Source organism: Carica papaya, chromosome 4 (genome assembly GCF_054855325.1).
Source record: "Carica papaya isolate Zhongbai chromosome 4, ASM5485532v1, whole genome shotgun sequence".
NCBI classification, from domain to species: Eukaryota; Viridiplantae; Streptophyta; class Magnoliopsida; order Brassicales; family Caricaceae; genus Carica; species Carica papaya.
In genome coordinates this window covers 5,913,157-5,933,696 of record NC_142312.1, presented here as the reverse complement: position 1 = coordinate 5,933,696, position 20,540 = coordinate 5,913,157, and the positions used below count along the sequence as shown (strand labels likewise).

Genomic DNA, 20,540 nt, shown 5'->3' with positions numbered 1-20,540 from the left:
TAATTTCAAAAAATGTAAAGATTCAATATAAAATAAAATAAAATGAAAATGTAAAAAGACCAAAAAAGAGAAAAACTTAAATAATAAAAGAGTTATTTTCTGCTGTTTTCAATTTTTTTAAAATTTTTAAAAATAAAATAAATTCTTGTAAACTATCTCAATTTTTTTTTTTTTAAAAAATAAAATGTTTTGTCCTAATTTAAAATTTAAGATGAAGGGTCATTCAAATTTTGCCTAGTTAGGTTCTAGATGCCCATGGTTGATTATCAACACAATAACATTTCTAGAACGAATTAAAGAGAAGAAAAAGCCACCCTCTCATGCAAAATTTTAATAGACAATAAATAAATAAAAAAGGGGTTTATATATAACATAAATACTATATTTTCTACCTACATATAAACAATATTAAAATAAACCATATTGGTATATGCGATCGAGAATGGTGGCGACATTTCAAATTTGCTGCATCATTTTCTATCCTCATTATGCTCACTATCTTTTCTTTTTTACTTTTACCAAAAAAATAAATAAATAAATATTTATTCGCCATTTTAAAAATATAATTTAATGCACTATATATGTTAGTGCTATAAAGTTTGGTAATTTTGGTTTCTTTTAAACTATTGGTATAAAATGTTAGGTTGGCAAACTACTTTCTTTTATACCATAATTGAGGTTTGATGAGACATTTTTTTTTTATTATTATTATTGTGAATTTCAATTATGTCTTATAAATTTTACCCACTTAGTTTTTTTTTTTAAAAAATAAATATTAAAAAAATTGACTAAACTCATGTTTATATTAAAATTTGATCATTAAGTAATTTCAATTTTCTCTATAATTAGTTGAGAGAGAGCTACCATCAAAATTGCTTTCTCTTTTCAATATGCTCTATGTAGTTATTTTATATTATTATTTTAAAAATTATTTAATACATTCATACTAATAAAGACACATTTAATAATATTATAACTTTCTAACTCACAGGTTGATTAAAAATCACATTCTCATATATATTGGTATAATTTTATGCAATGAGAGAAATATCATTCTTTTATAGTTAATGGAATTATGAAGGAAAGAAAAGTAGAAAAAGAGGAGGAAATGAGAAATGAAATGAGAGCTTTGTGAAGTCAACCAGCCATGTGACCTTTAATAGCTGTTTCCATTTTTCACCACCACCAACTGTCTACCATAAACACAAATTTCAATCACATCCATCTTTTATTTACTGCATTCCAGTGCTCTTTCAAATTACTCCCAAATGCATAAACACCAAGAATCAATTTTATTTGAACAAAACTTTTGGTGCATAAACACCAACTTATGACTGTTTTCCTTGATCATGGGTAGATCAGAATCCGATCGACAAGTCAATCATATCAAATTGGACCCACCCATCAAATCCAACGGTCAAGACTTCCCTCTCCATTAACAAGAGACATCACAGCCAGTTGTCACGCTACCAAGTGTGGACGAGTCTGTAGGGCGCCTAAAAAGTCTTCGTTATTCTTACTTTTCTGGTTTCCACTTTGAAAAACCATTACACTCGTCTTCTCTCCTTTCAGTTTCTCTTGCAAACGGTTGTTATTCGGAGGATTTCATGGACTTGTTTTCACTATTCGCTCCCCTGCTTTTCTCGCCAAGAGCAACAATTTTAGAGAGATACACAGAGAATCAAGTAAAGATATAGCCAAATCCCAGAAGAGAAGAAGAATTTTCAGTCCAGAACAAACATGGGTATATCTTATTTCTCTCTCTTTATCTTTCTTTTCCTCTCAGTTTCCACCTTACGACCTGTTTGTGGAAATGCCGAGTTAAGAGCTTTAATAGAGCTAAAAGGTTCTTTAGACCCGCAAAACAAGCTCCTCACGTCATGGAGCAGTGATGGCGACCCATGCAGTGGCTCATTCGAAGGTGTTGCCTGCAATGAGCACCGTAAAGTTGCTAACATATCGTTGCAGGGAAAGGGTCTTTCGGGTAAGTTGTCCCCTGCTGTGGCGGAGCTCAAGTGCTTGTCTGGCTTGTACTTGCATTATAATTCATTGTCTGGGGAGATCCCTAAGGAGATTTCGCAGCTATCAGAGTTGTCTGATCTTTATCTCAATGTGAATAATTTGTCTGGGAATGTTCCTCCTGAGATTGGTGACATGGCTAGTTTACAAGGTTAGTTTATCTTCTCTTGTTTTAGAGTAATTAGGTGTTCTTGTTTGTTTCAAATCGCGAGTGAAGAAATGTCACTTTAGATTCAGCTCATTGGAAGATTCTGTCTTGTAGTTCTGGAGCTGTGTTGTAACCAGCTAACAGGAAATATACCTATGCAAATCGGATCCTTGAAGAAGCTAAGCGTCTTTGCTGTGCAGCATAACAGTTTAACTGGTAAAATTCCTGAAAGATTAGGGAATTTGGGGATGTTAAGAAGGCTTGACTTGGGTTTTAATGGTTTATCCGGGATTATTCCTGCTACACTAGCAACCATTCCTCAGCTAGAAGTGGTGGATGTCCGAAATAATAGTCTTTCCGGAATTGTTCCCTCTGGTAACTTCTCTCACTCTCCTTCTTGTTTGTTTTCTACAAGTTTCATTTTCGACATATTATTCTTGGGACTGATTTTTTTCTCCATAATATTAAGGTTTAAAGAAATTAAATGATGGATTCTTGTCCGAAAACAATCCTGGTTTATGTGGAATTGACTTTCCTTCTTTGAGAGCCTGCACCGCTTATGATGATCTCAATATCAACCAACTGGAGCCTTTCAGATCAAAGATAAACAAAACTGATCCAAAAGACATCTCTAAGCCTACGGATTTTGAGGAACACTGCAACCATACCCATTGCCCAAAATCATCAAAATTGCCACGAATTATTGTCGTTGCTGGGGTTATTACTGTGACTGCCACACTAGTTATTGCGGGATTGGTAGCCTTTTTCCGATACCGCCTGCAGAAACAAAAGATTGGAAATACATCTGAATGTTCCGATGGGCAGCTAAGTACTGATCACGCCAAGGAGTTGAGCAGGAGCGGGACCTCACCACTTGTATCTCTTGAGTATGCTAATGGATGGGACTCTGGTTTCTTTCAGGAGCATCATAATAAGTTCAGATTCAGCTTGGAAGAGATTGAATCGGCCACTCAATGCTTTTCTGAGATTAATTTGTTGGGAAGAAGCAATTTCTCATCTGTCTACAAAGGAATTCTAAGAGATGGTTCTGTTGTAGCTATCAGAAGTATCAATATAACCAGCTGTAAGAATGAGGAATCTGAGTTTGTGAAAGGCTTGAACTTGTTAACCTCACTCAAACATGAAAATCTTGTTAGGCTGCGGGGTTTCTGTTGCTCAAGAGGGAGAGGTGAATGTTTTCTCCTCTATGACTTTGCTGCTAATGGAACCCTTTCAAAATATCTTGACGTTGAATATGGAAGCACCAAGGTTCTTGACTGGTCTAAAAGGTTATCCATCATAAATGGCGTTGCAAAAGGTCTGGTTTCTTATTCTATATCTATTTCTATACAGCTTTCTACTGAATAAAATATTAAATGATGGAAGTTAAAGGTTTTAACTTTTACAGTCAATGTCATGAATAACATTGTTTTTGCCCTACCAGGGATGGAATATCTGCACCGGAGCGAAGCCAATAAACCAACCATTGTCCACCGAAACATATCCACCGAGAAGATTCTCATTGATCACCAGTTTAGACCATTGATTGCAGACTCTGGCATTCACAAGCTTCTTGCTGACGACATTGTCTTCTCTGCACTAAAGACGAGTGCAGCCATGGGATATCTAGCTCCGGAGTATATTACCACTGGTCGATTTACGGAGAAGACTGACATTTTTGCATTTGGAGTGATTATTCTCCAAATTATCTATGGAAAGATCATACTTAGCAACTCAATGCGATTGGCAGCTGAATCTTGCAGATATGAAGGTTTTATTGATGAGAACCTCAGAGGAGAATTCTCCGAATTGGAAGCAGCTAAGCTGGCAAAAATTGCACTGGCTTGTACCCACGAACTCCCTGGCAATAGGCCAACATTTGAGTCTGTGATTCAGGAGATGAGTGCCAATTCTTAATACCCTTGCTCATCATTTATTTCGTTTTTCTTGTATGTTTCCAATGAGATGGCCTTGGAAAGCAATGTCTTGATTTGAAACTGTTTGCACGTGTAATTTTACAAGGCCCGACCAGGTATGTTGAAAGATCACGAATTCCTGTCAATTGGAGCTGGTCGATAAGCTTGCATGTAATAACATCTCTTCCCCTGATAGACTGGCGCAGTGTCATTCCGGCCGGAAGAAAAGAAACTTGGCATTTTGACAACTCATTTGCTAATAATATATATCCTTTCTATGTCTTAACTGATAATTCTAGCATCACTTCTTACGTAGCTAGCCCAAAGAGTACAATCACATATTTCGTTTGCTACCAACTAAACAGAATCAAAGAAATCGAACTTAGTTGAGGAGCTTTTTATTCTTTTGTGTTAAGAGTCATTGAGGAGTGTTTCTCATTAAGAAGAGTGTAAACAATTTTCAAATAAGGGCATCTGGCAAGGAGGGTGCGAACCACGAGGCACCAAATGATTTGATGGGGGGCCCTTTCTCCTAAAAATAACACTACAAAACCACGGTATGCTGTTGATACTCTGGAAACCAATCAGCAGGCCACCATGCTGGTCTAATGGCCTCCACCTTCACATCTTCTTCTCCTTGTATGCTCTTCAATGAACCTGAGCCTTTGAAGGCTTCCTCCAACCTCAGCAAACCCAGCCCACGGCTGCCAACTGCGGTTATCACAGTCCCCGCCTTCTTCCCTGTTGCAGATTCAATCACTTCTGACCCAGGAGCAACTTTTTGATCCACCTCTGGAACATCAAAAGAAATTTTATTAGCCTTCAGAAAATACTTCAAATTAGGAGCAGATTTGAGGGAAGACTACTTTTTCCATTACCACCTAGAAACCTTAAAGGTAGTAAACGTTTGCGAATGACCCCTCTGTGGTGTGTGCGAGCTACAAGCTCTTGACCCACATAGCATCCTTTGTCAAAGCTTATTGCATTTAGGCCTGCAAGATTGTACTCAAGTGGAATCGCCTCACCTACACGGCATTGTTATTTTGTTACTTCAAATTAAGAGGTCAAACAAACAAAACAAAAATACGAAAATGAAGGTTTGTGATTTCATGGTTGGAAAGAAAAAGGTGGAATTATTTCTTCATCACAAATACAAAAATGCACAAGATATGAAAAAAAACCAGCAAGTACATTAAGTTATCAACAATATATACCTTTTGGAATTTCGCTGGAGCCTTCTGCAATTCCTAGCTCCAATCTCCACAAGAGAAAGTTATGTTCATCTGTTTCTTTGTCAGACTCAACTAAAGGTGCTGCAACAGACAGAAAAGAGTGAGAAATTTTAGCTTATTTATTATAAGGAAGGATGACCTATGGCATGTTTGTAAGACAATTAAAATGAATTAAAACTGTAAACAATATATACTTCTTAGAAGGAAACAAACTTCAAATGACTTACGAGTTGTATTAGACGGAAAAATTCCCCTGTAACCAAGAAAATCCAATCTGGGGTCCTTAAACCACTGCCATCCATGATTATTACCTCGTGCAGTGGCCATACCAGAATGATCAACACCACCACCCCAGCCAACAGCTGTGGCCTCTGGTTCTTCGACAAATGAAGACTTTTCAGAAATATTCTTACCGTAACGCTGCCAGCAGGAGAAGTCTTCTGCAACATTCTCAATATCAACCTTGGACCTCAGGCGATATCTGAAGTAGAAAGATGAAGGAAAAGGCAATTGATGAAAGTTGAAGCTTAAATACGATGAAAAAGACAAGCCACATAGAGCAGGCCAATTCAGTACATAAAGTGCATAACAAAAATTAGAGAGCCAATGAACAAACAAAGAGATTGAACAAATACCTTAAATCATACTTTGGAAAAGGCTATGCAGTTTCTACACGATGAACAAAACAGCTAACCAATAGCTTACTGAGTTACCATGACAAGTTTTAAGCAGCATCCCCACCAGCAACTTATTCCATTATATCAGTTCCTAATATGTGTTTGTAGATAAACATATATGGTGATATCTACGTATTATTAGTCAAAAGTATAATGGAAACAACTTTGTAGAAAACACTGAGAGAACGAGTTTTATTATTTTCAAACTATAATAGCTATCATTTTCCAAACATCGTGTCAAAAACTGTAAGCATTCCCTATTGCCAATAGGGATATTATATGTCTCTGATGCTGCTTGATTCTGCAGACAAATATTGAAGAAAAGTTTTGGGTTCAGGTAATATTTCAAGACTGAAATAAGATAAAGTCCAGGACAAGAAGGTGTCAAAAGACAACTGCCCATTAGCGAAATTTTTCTACCCTGCATTGGCAGAGACATGGACTCCTCGAAGCTTAACAACCTAACTGAAACTTTTGATGGCAAACATGGAATCACCTCAGCTCAAAAGTGCCATATTAGATGCCAGAATAAGCAAATTGAGTTACTAGCAACCATCAAAATGCCTGGATTTGGGAACAACCATGAAGCAAAAGACAGTATCCTAACATATTGGAAAGCGGAGCTTGCGGTACAAAGGGCAAATTCCAACTTGTCAGCAATTGTATGAATAATGGAAAGGCAACCATATCCTAAATTACCTAAAATAGAAATCTATATTCATTTAAGGTCCATCTTCACAATTTAACAACAAATACCAATCAACAGAAAGCCAATAAACAAGTTAAAACTAAAACAACCTTATAAAGAATAAACTAAGAGTAGCATGCAACTATCATAGTAAGAATGAATCTCCTAATTATAACTATGGCAGTACCTCTGCCAACTGAATTCGCAATCCAATACATGAAAATAACATTTCAAAGAATGTACTTTTTCCAACAAAACAAACAAAAGATAAAAGCTTTAAACCTCAACAAAGAAACCCACCTCTTGAAAGTCGCCAATAACTCATCAAAAACTGAAGTATCCACATCCGCGAACAATTCAACAGACCCAGATAAACCTGAATCCGGTCCGGGTCCGGAGCCAGTCCGGTCAAGCTTCTCCTCGGGTCTTGAGGGTCTATATAAGAACAAATCATACAGAAACCTACCTTGAGGAGTCAACAAAGCAGCATAGATGGGAGAAGCAGACACAGAGGGCAAGTTGGGTGTGGGCAGAGAGGAGTTCTGCCCACCCAATGGTTCACTAAATCTACGTACATCGTTGGTCAACAGACCCTGAAGGAATTTGACCGTGTCCGGGCCACTGAACCGGATCACCGAGCGAGATTTTAGGAGCGACGCCATTGAGGCGACATTTTCGAGATGGGTTTGATGGTGGACGGTCTGGTAGCTGTAGGCAATGGGTTTTGGAAAGTATTTACAAAGCTTTATACGGTGCATTTTTTGTGTGTTTTCCCTTGGTCGATGCTGGTGGCTGGGAGCTCTGCGGAGTGATTGAGGTTGAAGAAGGCGGTGGTTTGGTGGGAAGGAGGAGTTGGGCGGATGACACGTGTGATTTGGAGGGACTTGGTGGTGCCACGTGCATTGTCAGAACAGAAGATTTAGGGTGTGTGTCGATCAGAGAGATTAGAATACGTTGGATGAAGGTCTTGAAAGAAATTGCAGTTAGTAGCAGAGGAATTAGACCAAGAAGAAATGGGCTGCCATTATAATTGGGCCAAGGGAAGTGGGTTCCTTCAAACCATTTTATGGTGGGTTAATACAAAGCTTCTGGTAAATTACCACGAATTTTGTTTGAATAAAATAGTAAAATGGAAAATTCACAAACTCTGAAAATGAATATTTTAAGAGAATTCAAGAAAAAGAGAAGTAAGACTATGTACATATATTAAAATTACTAACAGAGAATTCATGCATCCTACTTTCATGGTAAAGTGGGTTATTGGAATTACTCTTCTGACCAACAAAATTTTCAATCAAGAAAAAAGAAATTAGATGTTATTCAAACTAAAATTCAAAATTTCCATTAATTGAATTGACATGTAAGTACATATATATATATATATATATATATATACACACACACACACATACGTACATCATAATTAATTAATTCAACAACAGAATTTGTTTTGTTTTTGATAGAATAACAATTTTCTTTTTCTTTTTTTTATTATTATTATTTTGCCTTGAAATCTAATTTGATTAGCTAATGATGACGTACGAAATGTCACATCTGATATGATTCTTTCTCTCACTCTCGCAATGTTTTTTTTTTTTTTTTTTTTTTTCTTTCTTCTAATTAAAATTTGCAGTTACTTGGATGATTTAAATTTTGTAAAGTCAATATTTCATTCATTAAACGCAGCCCCAATAGCTTTTTGAAAAAATTCTGTGGGAAATTTACATTTAATAAATATATCTCTTTCTTTTAATCTTTTTATTTGGCAGGCGAGATTTATAGTGGAGATCATGACAGTAATGAGTTGTGTACAAATTTGGCGGCCAACTTGAAATGTTATTAAATTTATAATATAAATTCAGTATACTTACATTAACATTAACAGATAATTTATAAATATACGTACGTAGGAAGTTATATTGTCATTTCTCACTTTGAAAAAAAAATATTTTTATGTCAATGTTATGGCATGCCAATTAAAAAAAAAAAAAAAAAGTTATAGGGTGGCCGACAGGAACCAAGACAACTTTATATTTATATTATTAACTTATAAGTGGCTTGTTTATTTATTATAAAAATAATAAATGGTAAGAGATTTTTTAATATATTTTTTTAAAATTAGTCTTTACTTAATTTTTTGAGTAAATTTATCCTTATACTTTAAAAAAAATTTAATTTAATTCATTCGTTTGATTTTCTATTAATAACATTAAAAATAGTATTATCCATCAAATATGACAATATATGATATACTCTTTTTCGTTTATATGCATGCGAATAATATGTCAGATGTCACGTAATATTTAATATAATGCGAACAAAATTAATATTTACTGATTCAAACGGTTTATGTATTAAAAAAATAAAAAAAAAATCATCTTATATAAACTCTGAATTAATTTTCTCTCCTCAACTTATTTCACTTAACTTCTTTCTTCATCGTTTGGTTGCCTCCTCTCATTTTTATCTTCTGCATCGAGTTGCATCTTCTCTTCATTTCCTCTCACTTGCCCGTATGTTGTGAAATTTCTTTGAGGAGCTCACCACTCCATCATCATATTAGCTCGAAGATGGAGTAGTGAGCTCCTCAAAAAAGCTTCACAACATACGGATAAGTGAGAGGAAGTGAGGGGACGAGACAACTCAACCAAAAAGATAAAGATGGGAGGAGGCAAATGAATGATGAAGAATGAAGCTGAGTGAGAAGACATGAAGCGAGAAGATGAATTTAGGGCCTACATAGGTCTTTTTATTAAAATATGCATATCGATTTGTACCAATCTATATTAATTTTTTTTGCTATATAATATCAGATATCATGTGACATCTAATATAATATTTACTTATACATATCGGATAAAAATGTGTCGTGTGTCACTAAATTTAATACGTGATATCAATCTTAATATTATTAATAAAAAATAAAATAATTGATTAAATTTAAAAAAATTTAAAAATATAAAGATTAATTTAATCAAAATTTAAAATAGGAATCAATTTAGGACTAAATGACTTATTTATTTATTATAAAAATAAGAAATTGTAAGGCAATATTCACAAAGTTTTTGGTATTGGGTTCCCCGGATGCTACTACTAATTCCGTACCACCAATAAATTATTTGTTGGCACGGCGTCAAACTATAGATGTGCTTATAGAACTTACCCTTAATTAATTATTATGAATATAAATACATACATGTACATATTATATCAAGTCAATCGACACCAAAACTCGATCATGTATGGTAATAGAAATTAAGCTCGTCGATACAAAATAAAAAATTAATCCAATTATAGAAATTAATCATATTTAATTATTATTTTCAGTTTCAATTTAAATTAAAAATTTTAACTGATCATATTAAACAATTAATTATTTATATTAAATATTTATCACATATTATAAGAATCTCGTTTTAGAAAACACTACTAACACAATAAATTACAAACTACTTGTAAAAAAAAAAAAAAGAAGACTAGAAAATTAAAAATCTTATCCAAATATATGCATTTGTGTGTCAATTTAAAAATTTTAAAAACATATAATTCCAATTCCAACTAACAAAGACTTTGCTTTTCTTTTTCTTTCTTAGTTTATGAGTATTCAATTAGCTCCATTCATAGAGTGGGTATTAATTTGTAGCATGATCTAATTTAAAATAGATTAATAACAATTTAAATTTAATTAACACATAGATGGTTGTGTGATAATGAAGTTTTAAAATTATGGTTAAAAAATTAACAAACAGACATTTAAGAATTTAATATTTAAAAAATACATATTATATAATTGCAAACATAAACTTGGTGGAATATAATATTATTTTGACCATCTCCCGTCCAAATATAAAACCAATTTATTCTTAAAAATAAAATAAATAAAACAATTGCATGACCAAAAAACAAAAAAAAAAAAAAAAAAAAAAGGAAAAAACGAAAAAGTTAAAGTTAAGAGGGGCAAAGTCGGTGATCTGTCCGCACAAGCTATGTCCACGTCAGCAGAAGAATAGTCAGCGAAAGACGTGGCAACCAAATCAGCCAATGGGATTGAAGGGGAGATAATGCTGACATCAGATTGTAGGCGACCGCTGAAAAATCGACTGCCTGTTGCTTTCGATTCGTACCTTCATACGGACCGCGTGACTTTAAAGAAGTTTGACCTTGGGGAATTCTCTGTTTCATTTTTTCCATTTTGATTGGCCATAATTTGTTTCGAAACTATAAATTAAATTGATAAGCCTTAAATTTTTTTATTACAAAGATACAATTCTTTTGTCAACATAATATATATATTTTGTATTAAATAAAAATTAAATATACTTTCATTACATAAAAAATAGTAAATATGATGTTTTTTTTTTCTCTTTAATATAAATAGTAAATTAGTAAATTTATAAACAATAAAATTTGAGTTTGTAATCTTTAAATAAAAAATAAAAAAATTAATTTATAAAATATATATTATTGATTATTTTAACTGAGATAATATTTATTTATGTAAGTAAAGACAATTCAATTTTAAATTTACCAACAATAAAAATTCAATCTCTACCTTGAAAAGAGAGAATCAATTTTTTTTTTTAAAAAAAAATTTAATTTTAAAGTAGTGATGATAATAACTTTTAAAACTTCTCTTTTTTTCTTTTGTATAAGATGGATGATGAGACTTGATTTTAAGTTATTAATAAATGCTATTTTAGAAGCAGTATATTATTCAACTGCATGTTCTTAGCAATAATTTAAACATTTTAAATTATGAATAAATACTAACATAAAAATTAAAATTGTATAAATTAAATGAAAAAAAAATTAAATCATGATCTTAGCTTTATTACTCTTGTTTGGTTTTTTTTTTTTTTTCCTTAAATAAAAATCTCATGGAGATTTTAACTTATAAGAATTAAAAGTAATAAAAATCACATGCATACAGTTGTGTTAAAGTTTTCTTTCTTTTCTCTTTAACTTGCAGCAGATTAAAGATGGAAGAGTGTTCGGTTAACTTGAAAGGTGAAAAGGAGTGTTGTAGATCATGATTGAATTGCAGAAACCTGAGAAAAAGGTATTTTACAAATCTTTGAATAAGTCAATGCTTTCTAGAAAAATCAGAAAAGTTCCGCTTCAACTTCAAACACTTGAAAAATGTTGGCACCATATCCTCCCCACTCTACCCATAACCTGCCTATCATCATTAATATTTCCACTTTCGTTACACATATACATACATATGTATATTATTATTATATACGCACATACAAAGCATCTGTTTAATATTTCGGGTCTGGAAATAATCATTATAGATGGTAATCACTGAGCATATAAAAAGGAAATCAACCGCGTATATGGTTAGTTGGTAATTCTGAATTATTAAATGTAGTGTAATAATATGATTATGTGAAATCACAACATTAGGTAATTAATTTTTACTGTTGATTAAAAGACAGTCAATATTATGTATTATATTCTAACCAATAATAACTCAAGTGATGAAGAATCATGATTTTGTGTAAAACAAATTAACCAATACTAAAACTTATTCACCTTTTTTTTTGGGGGGGGGGGGGGGGGGGGGGGGTGTCTTAATGAGTTAAAGATGAAATACTTAAAAATACCAAACATTCCCTTTCACACCCTAAAATGGATTATATACTTTGACCATACCAACTTGTTGTTCAAGTTTTGTTATATTTATTTGCTTTTGCCAAGTGAAAGGCAAAATGTGTGAATGAATATTCAATGCAATATTCTTATGAACCAGCCTGTTAATAGTTTTTCTTTATTGGGGTTTTTTTTTAAGGTGTAGCTGTGTCGATGTTCCTATCTTAACCCAATATCTTACCCAGTAAGTCAACCAGCCTAATCAATTAAGCACGAGAAATAAAAGGAATTAAGGACGGTTTGGTTAATATTGGTATTTTAATAGAGAAATTATTACTTTTATATAATAATAACCTATATATATCGGCATTTAAGAGATTAGAAACCAAAAAAAAGAAAGAGAGAGAAGAATAGATTCTGTACACGTCAATTACCTGTAAGAACCAGAATACTACTTCACCAATCCATTGATTCGTAATCCAAATCCACTGATCCACGTTGGATATTGCAATGTCAACGGTTCAACAAAGATTGTTTATAGGGCGCCCACTTTTTTGTCTCTGTCTCTAATAAAAACCCCATTTTGCTCTTTGCGTACCAGCACTTTTTGCTTCTCCACCACAACTACAAAACCAATTCGAACAGAAAAAACATCAAGAGAAAAAAAAAAAAAAAATGAAGCTTGTTTGGTCTCCAGAGACTGCATCAAAGGCTTATATTGACACTGTTAAATCGGTAAGCTCCCAATCCCACATGCCCTTTTCCTATTTCTTTCATACGTTTTCAGCTCTAATGAAAAGATTATTACTTTCTTGATACCTGCAGTGTCAGCTTTACCAAGAATCTGGTGTCGCAGAGCTAGTCTCAGCCATGGCTGCAGGCTGGAACGCTAAGTTCATAGTCGAGGCATGGTCACAGGGCGGAGTTATAGCAACCAGCGTAGGCCTGGAGGTTGCCAGCCGTCACACAGAAGGGAGACATGTGTGTATAGTTCCTGATGAACGATCACGGTCTGAATACATTCAGGCAATGACAGAGACTGCTGGAATCTCGCCGGAGGTGGTTGTTGGGGAGGCTGAACAAGTAATGGAGGGGATTACAGGGATAGATTTCTTGGTGGTGGATTGCGCACGAAGGGACTTCTCCAGGGTGTTGAGGCTGGCAAAACTCAGCAACAGAGGTGCAGTCCTTGTCTGCAAGAACGCAAATCTTATTAAAAGTGGAGCTGGTTTCAGATGGAGAAGCATTATTGATGATGATGATGATGATGATATGGTTGGATCACGCCGGCTTGTCCGGTCTGTATATCTTCCTGTAGGAAAGGGACTGGACATCGCTCATGTAGCAACCGGTGGCCCAAATCCGAGCTCACGAAATGGTGAGAGGCGATGGATCAAGCATGTTGATCAACGATCTGGAGAAGAACATGTTATCAGAAAGTAAATCCTTTTTACGGTATCGGAGGAAATTATTTCTTGTAGAAGTTTTTTTTTTTTTGGCTAATAGCTTGGATAACTAAATTATTTTATTTTTCTTCTAGATGAATCAGAATTGTACATAAATTTACAGACAAAATTGATGTATTAGAATTATGTATTTACCTGGTTGGTTGGTCAATCAATCAGAAGGCATTTTTTGCGGTTCAATAGTCGAATGAAACCCTTAATATCCGTTGGTCATCTAATCAATTCAATCACTTCATCCAATAAAACATGTTAGTGAAAAAGGTAAAATAACCTCACAATCTGGGTGCTGGCTTTTCGAGGACTAATTCATCACGCCATATGACTGCGACACACAAGACAATATCAACAAAAATGATTTGCAAGCAGGTTAAAAGTGGATCTAAGTTTGATAAGGGGAGTTACATATCAAAACTTTAATCTTGCATATAATTTATATGAGTTACAACATTTGATAATGAATTTACACATCAACTTCTGTCTGATATTTCATTAAATCTCAGTGGGGAAGACAGGTAAAGTGCCCTTGAGTTCCTGCCATTTCTACTCCCCCTCCAGGTTTTTAGGACCATCAGTACAGGTGACTTTGTGTTCATAATATCTGAACCATTTGCTTTCGTTACTTCCTACAAAAAAGGGAGAAAATCAGCAGAACATGAGTAAATAATAAGTTTCAGTACAATTACTTGAGTGATTATCTCCAAAAATATGAACCTTAGGATATAGTAGTAAACTAGTCCCAACTGTCCCGACTTCTCCTAAATGCCTTTTTATCTGACAAAGCCTTTTTGCTTTTAAGGCGCTTTTGCTCTCCGATAGCAGCCCTTCGACATGGAAACAACTCTAACCGTCAATCCACATACTTTTACAATCCTTGAAGACTTAAGTACAAGAAGTATCAACAACAAAAATAATAAACTTCAGCTAAACTGCAAGAATAAAAAACCAAATGAAGAGCACTAGGCATCAAGAGATGATGGAATTTTTGTTTTCTGTCGACAAATGCAGACACTAAAAAGTTCTTACATTTTGGCAATTTTCTTTTTCTGCTCTTCCGAAGGAGGAGGTGGGACATACGCAGCAGCATCAATAATTGCCTGTTCAGTTTATTTAGAATGAAGAAAATATATTTATGATCTCAGTTTATAGTCGCCTTGAAAAGGAAATGTTAAATCATGTTACATAATCGAAGAGCTTGAAAGTTTTAATTACTTCACTATCTGATGGATAAATTAGACCAAAGGGTTGTGAATGGTTTCAGATTCAATCAGTCTACTGCCAATACCTGTAATTTTCCAAGAGCATCTTCGATGTTGCCCCTAAGGAAGAACGTTATAATCTAATTAATTGCATTGCAAACATACAAACAAATCGCCAAGGATAAAAGAGGTAGAAACTAACTTCTGTGTCCTAGTTTTTGTTGAAGAAATCACAAGCTCACCATCCTTGTTGATTCGATTCTTTTCCTGTTAATAAACAGACATCAACTGCTTTAAGATTTTATATATGAGATCTCACAATATATAGAGCAGATATTATTCTTTAATCTAACATTGCAAGACTCTCTTGTTCAGATTCTTACGTGCTTACAACCAATTCTACAAAGTAGCATCAAAACTTCCAACCAAATTCTAATAACATGTAGGAAGAGAGGATAAGATGTCAAGCTTACAACTATCCTGTGGTACATCCATTAATATCAGTTCAGAGTAACTTTCATCCAATATGACTTGCATTTCATTGTAACCTTATTCACATTCTGTGCAACAATCTCTAGTTTTCTGAGAGTTATCAAACACACATGTTTATCATTATATAAAGAAGCCAAATCCTTTGTTAATCTTGGGATTCCTAAATATTTTGCAGTAAATCCAGTTGATTGTATTTAGATTGTGACACTAAAAACCTGATCTGTCTTCTGAAATAACAATCTAAATTGCAACAAATTCCTTTTTAATATATGAACGGGAAAAGATAATAACAAACCATTTGCATAATCCTCTCTCTGATCCTGTCACTTAGCCAAAATGCATTTTTGACATTGAAGCGCATATCCACTTTAGTGTTTACTGTAAATCAATTAGAGATATAATCCATAATAAGTTATAGGAGTCAGGGACGAGGGTATAAGAAATGGGTGTATGAAAGAGCGTCACCAATAAAAAACGAAGATGAGAGCATACCTTTGTTGACGTTTTGACCTCCAGGCCCACCACTTCTTGCAAAGTTCAAAGTAACATGATCTGGATGTAACCAAATCCATAGGATAATTTAAAATTTTAATGTCTTTTCCACGATAACATTCTATATATCATTGAAGATGCATGCATTACATTCCAGAGATATACAAAACTATACCCAGGAAAATATTTCACTGTACAGATAAGAAGAAGAGGTCTACCCCAACTTCCTTAGGATGCTCCATAGATACAGAAAATGCAGTACATTAGGAATGTGGTAGGAGGTACAGGTACGAAATATAGTAGATGCTAAATTTAGGTCCAAAGGTGGTGGGCTTAATTGATACGTACTTTGATTTAAAGTCTGAATAAATCCACCATCAGGTTCATAGCTTGGATAATAAGTTGTTCAGGGATCCATTTTGTTTTATTGGTTCTTGTTCTTTTTCTATGAGAAGAGATTTAGGATTCAAATCATTTTTACAGCTAAAATAAGAATATCAAGACTCTTATTACAAATTCCTAAAGAACTGAGTGAATGTAATAACAGGTGTTTAGAGGAGATAATCAATGTCTTTTAAGTTCCAAGAAAGAAAATTTTGTTGTGGACCCATGCTCTTCACTTGGACACCTAGCCCTTTCATTTTACCTATAACTAATCTCAATTTTGAAACAAGCTTGTTAAAATGTAAATTTTTTGCTCCTTATTTCCTGCATTTTTCTTCTCACTATCTTTCGAATCCTACTCTACCAACTTAACCCTATAACTACTCTTCCTGATTTTGGTCCCTAATTTTAGAGATTTGGATTTAGAATCAAATGAACCCGAAAAAACTAGTACAAAAAACCAATTCAAAAAATTTGGTACAATCAGGAGGTTGAGCTATCTTGGGAACTATGATATGCTCACCCACCCCAAATTAAACTGATAAACAGGTCCGGGTAACATGTCCTTTACCCTCTTGTCTCATCCTTTTCTCTTTAATAAATTTGTTTGGTTCAATTCTCATTCAATTCACGTCCTACTATTCCGGTTAATTAATAGCATAGCCTTGACATGCGCAGACTCAGATCATAATTCATGCTTATATTACTTCATTCCTAGATTGAATTTCTTGGAGATGAATTCTTGTTCCCACTACCAACTTGAACTTTGAAGATGGATTTTTAAATCTCCTAGCTTGAATGCCTTTTAGACAGATCTCTAATTAATTAAGACTAAAACTAGAGAACTGATTCAAACATAGAACTCATAACCTCATTCTTTATGTTAAGGATATGCTAGTAACTAAGAAAAAGAACAGAAAATAGTAATTGATTGAAATTAAATCAAATGGCAAGAATTGAAATTATTTTATTTCATAATTTTTCTTAAAAACCCAAGCTCGTAACCTACACATGTAGGAAGATGGATTAAGTTATTAATATGGTGTAACCTAAGGACTTTGTAAGAGAATGAAATATGAACTTTTCTTTTACTCCTCAAATTTCAATAGCATATGGCTTTTTATGCTGTTTATGTTCATTCAATAGAGACTTCGGAGTTAAAACTCAGTGATAAGTTTCTGACTTGCAGCCGAACCTGATAAACTCAAATCATAGGACCTCAATTAACCAATTTCTTTACAGCAAAACAACAGGAACAAAGATCTAAGTTGTCCACTGGTTTGCCTCCATATCACCAATAGCTCAAGAAGGGTTAATCACTGTTCCGGTGCCATACCAGAAACAAAGATATGGTATTGACAAAAGTTTAGCACTATTATCTAGTAGACTGGCAAATGCCTTTTATTTCTTCTTTTAAGAAAATCCATATTTCTCTTGGTGATTAGTTATCCAGAAGGCAAGCTACGCTCTTGATTTCCTTACTCCCCTGACATTTCCCACTAATCAAACAGTAACCGTCCAAGAAAGTGTTAATAAGATGTTGCACTAGGAACACTTTGTCATGCACTAGGCAGCTGCATTTAATTTAATTTAATTTTTTTTTTTTTTTTTATAAAAAAACTACGTACAGGCACCAGAATAACGCAAGTAAAGAAGATAAATAATTGAAATCACTTGTTTCCCTATTCTCGTTCGGTACATTCTCTCGGTAAACCTTATAGCAAGCGAAGGAACTTGCAGTACCTAGGGTGATCTTAGGAGTAGGCTCATCCCCAGCCAAGCTTGCACGCTCTTCAGCTTCCTGCAAGAGCTGCTGGACTTGAGAGAGACGAGATGACACCTTCTTATCGCCGCCAGAATCGGAAGCGGCGGCGCACCGAATTGAGCTGAAGCTGATCGGATGGTGGCGCACGAATCCGAAGTTCCGAGATAAACAAGGTAGCAAGTTATGGACCGATACTGATGAGGAGGCGGAGGAGGAGAGGAGTTGCGGGTGATGGAAGATTTCTTTGAGAATCATGTTTGTGGTGGTCCTGATTGCCGCCATTTTCCCTTTCGGATTTTTAAAAAGATGGAACCCTAAACAGGAAAAAGAAAAGAAACAAAAACGAAAAATCTGGTGGCTTCAATTCGTTTTGGGGTTAAAATTTGTTCTCTATACCTTGGATTTCTCCTGTAACGAAAATCAGGAGCAGAAGGGGCAGTACCGTAGCTGACACGTGTCACTTTCTTATTCAACGCATTTTCTCGAAAGAGTCCAAATTCCCAATTCGATCTCCATTTTCTAAAATTAAAATTCAATTAGGTTCAAATGGATTCAAATATGCTTCTTGCTGAACGAAAAAATTAATTTAAAAAATAGCTTTCAAGGTTGAAATGAAATTAAGTGCACCGCAAAGTATCATCCAGAAAATAGAAACGGAAGAAAATATTTTCAATGATTTGAGATGAAAGTGAATGAGAGAGAGGTTAGATGGGGGAATGTCTCCCCCCCCCCCCCCCCCAAAGAAATCCATATTTTGATTTTTAATAAAATCAAACATATTCTACTCTTTTTAGATACTCGTTTTTAATAAAAGTAAAAGTATTCTGCAAATAAACATTTGAAAAAGTAAAGGAAAATTTAAGTTTTATCTCTCCTAGATTGACTTAATCGTAATTATTTTCAGATATTTATTTATTTTTTTATAAAAAAAAAATAGATAATGGATACTATAAATTAAAAATTACTGAAAATACAAGTCAATTCAAAAAAAAAAAAAAAAAAACCAACAAAATTATAAAAATATTTGATCTAAAAAAAAAATAAACGAATTTATCATGTCAAATTGAATGAGATATTAAAAGTATAAAACCCTCAGCTTAAATCTCCATAAAGTTGTTGTCAATGCTTCAATTAGAGATTTCGGTCCTTGAGAGGAAAAGAATCGATGTAAAGTCTCAACTTCAAATAATCAAAATTCATGTGTTGTAAGTAGGAGTGCTTTGGCCTCCACTTTAAGGGGATTAAATCTAATATTTTTGTTGTTTAAGCACTAACAAGGACTCTATGGGGATCTATTAGCATGACCGCTACTAGTTTTTCTTCTATTTTGGTTGCTGCATCACAGCTAATCTTCCATCCTCATCTCCTTGTTTTCGAGATTCTTCCATGGATTCGCATGTTGGACAGAAGGGATAGATTTCGCTCTATGGTGATTGCTTATGACAGAAGAGAAAAGAACGCATCGATGTTGAGTACATGATCCTCATTTCTTGTTTTATTTCTCCAATTGTAGCGCGCGTCAATTGTGACTGATGCAAACAGTTAAAGGTTTTTCTACAAGAGTTCCCAATCTGTATGTTGTGTTTGTTGTGCAATTAGATAGGAAAACCATTTCTCAATAGAAAATAGTAATGTTCTACTCTATCATTTTGGTTGTGTGACATTTAAGAAAGAAATGTGCAATTAGCTGTTCCAATCTATTAATTTTTAAATATAAAATATAAAATTTAATTTTTAATTGATTAAAAATATACATTAATTGTCTTATTAAATTTTTTATTAATTAAAAACATTTATTTTTTTTATTTTTATTTAAAAAAAAAAAACTAATTTAAAAAAGTAATATTCATACTATTTTCAGTACTCCCAAAAAATTTCTTCTCAAATCACATCCTCTACATAATAAATGCAGACTGAAATCAAGCTTCGCAGTAAAACAATAAACATCAAATCACAACACTGAACTGTCACATTAAAAAAGTAAAACATAAGAATTCAACTCTAATTAAACCAAACTGCAAAAAGTGAGATTTTTATATTAAATTTGGGGGTAAACGACAAGGTGTGTTATAATTACGAAAGTAGAAATTTGTTTCTCAACGTAAGAAACCATGATAGAAAAATGGTAAATTTCCCATTATACTCTTATGTTTATGTTCTAGTGGCTTGCGTATTCCACATTCCTAACGCAGTAAAGGCATGCATGACATTAATGACAGTATCTGATACTTGATTATGTTTTAACTTCCAAGTACACGAGTATATTATGTACCTTATTTCGAGATTCGACGAGGCCACCATACAAGCATCCACCAAGAACAGCAACTACTACACTCCCCCACCACAAAATTCGCCAACTCCAACGGCCATCTAGGGTAAAGGAAGAGCTTCCTTAAGACTCATTCAATTGAATATGCATATCCAGTTGTCAGACAGACCCAAATAATTGTGATCCGTATTACTGAGACCT

The 20,540-nt window shown here is 33.8% G+C and overlaps 4 protein-coding genes across 8 annotated transcripts; 2 read left to right on the top strand and 2 right to left on the bottom strand.

Annotated features, from left to right (window-relative positions):
* The first annotated feature begins 1,192 nt into the window (after positions 1–1,192).
* LOC110817540 (Leucine-rich repeat protein kinase family protein) lies at positions 1,193–4,369 on the top strand. The gene is made up of 4 exons (XM_022046130.2): positions 1,193–2,170; positions 2,282–2,542; positions 2,637–3,485; positions 3,612–4,369. Exons 1-4 carry the CDS (start codon positions 1,741–1,743, stop codon positions 4,082–4,084), a joined length of 2,013 nt encoding a protein of 670 aa, XP_021901822.1. The 5' UTR covers positions 1,193–1,740; the 3' UTR covers positions 4,085–4,369.
* An 86-nt stretch (positions 4,370–4,455) lies between these two features.
* On the bottom strand, positions 4,456–7,655 carry LOC110817541 (Glycine cleavage T-protein family). 4 transcript variants are annotated; one of them, XM_022046131.2, is made up of 5 exons: positions 6,981–7,655; positions 5,543–5,796; positions 5,298–5,396; positions 4,950–5,108; positions 4,456–4,875 (listed from the first exon to the last, which is right to left on the bottom strand). In XM_022046131.2, exons 1-5 carry the CDS (start codon positions 7,436–7,438, stop codon positions 4,628–4,630), a joined length of 1,218 nt encoding a protein of 405 aa, XP_021901823.1. In that variant the 5' UTR covers positions 7,439–7,655; the 3' UTR covers positions 4,456–4,627. The 4 variants fall into 4 exon arrangements, with proteins under 4 accessions (XP_021901823.1, XP_021901824.1, XP_021901826.1 ...); XM_022046132.2 differs by having other exon boundaries at positions 4,962–5,108; positions 6,981–7,654; XM_022046134.2 differs by having other exon boundaries at positions 4,965–5,108; positions 6,981–7,654.
* A 5,219-nt stretch (positions 7,656–12,874) lies between these two features.
* On the top strand, positions 12,875–13,963 carry LOC110817529 (uncharacterized). Its single transcript, XM_022046115.2, has 2 exons — positions 12,875–13,010; positions 13,101–13,963. Exons 1-2 carry the CDS (start codon positions 12,951–12,953, stop codon positions 13,716–13,718), a joined length of 678 nt encoding a protein of 225 aa, XP_021901807.1. The 5' UTR covers positions 12,875–12,950; the 3' UTR covers positions 13,719–13,963.
* Positions 13,964–14,144: 181 nt separating this feature from the next.
* On the bottom strand, positions 14,145–20,455 carry LOC110817528 (Class I peptide chain release factor). Of its 2 annotated transcripts, XM_022046114.2 has the most exons (9): positions 20,343–20,455; positions 18,049–18,589; positions 15,922–15,981; positions 15,725–15,807; positions 15,140–15,204; positions 15,024–15,057; positions 14,765–14,835; positions 14,453–14,562; positions 14,145–14,364 (listed from the first exon to the last, which is right to left on the bottom strand). In XM_022046114.2, exons 2-8 carry the CDS (start codon positions 18,350–18,352, stop codon positions 14,472–14,474), a joined length of 708 nt encoding a protein of 235 aa, XP_021901806.1. In that variant the 5' UTR covers positions 18,353–18,589; positions 20,343–20,455; the 3' UTR covers positions 14,145–14,364; positions 14,453–14,471. The 2 variants fall into 2 exon arrangements, with proteins under 2 accessions (XP_021901806.1, XP_088073721.1); XM_088217595.1 differs by lacking the exon at positions 14,145–14,364 and having other exon boundaries at positions 14,482–14,619.
* Positions 20,456–20,540: the final 85 nt, after the last annotated feature.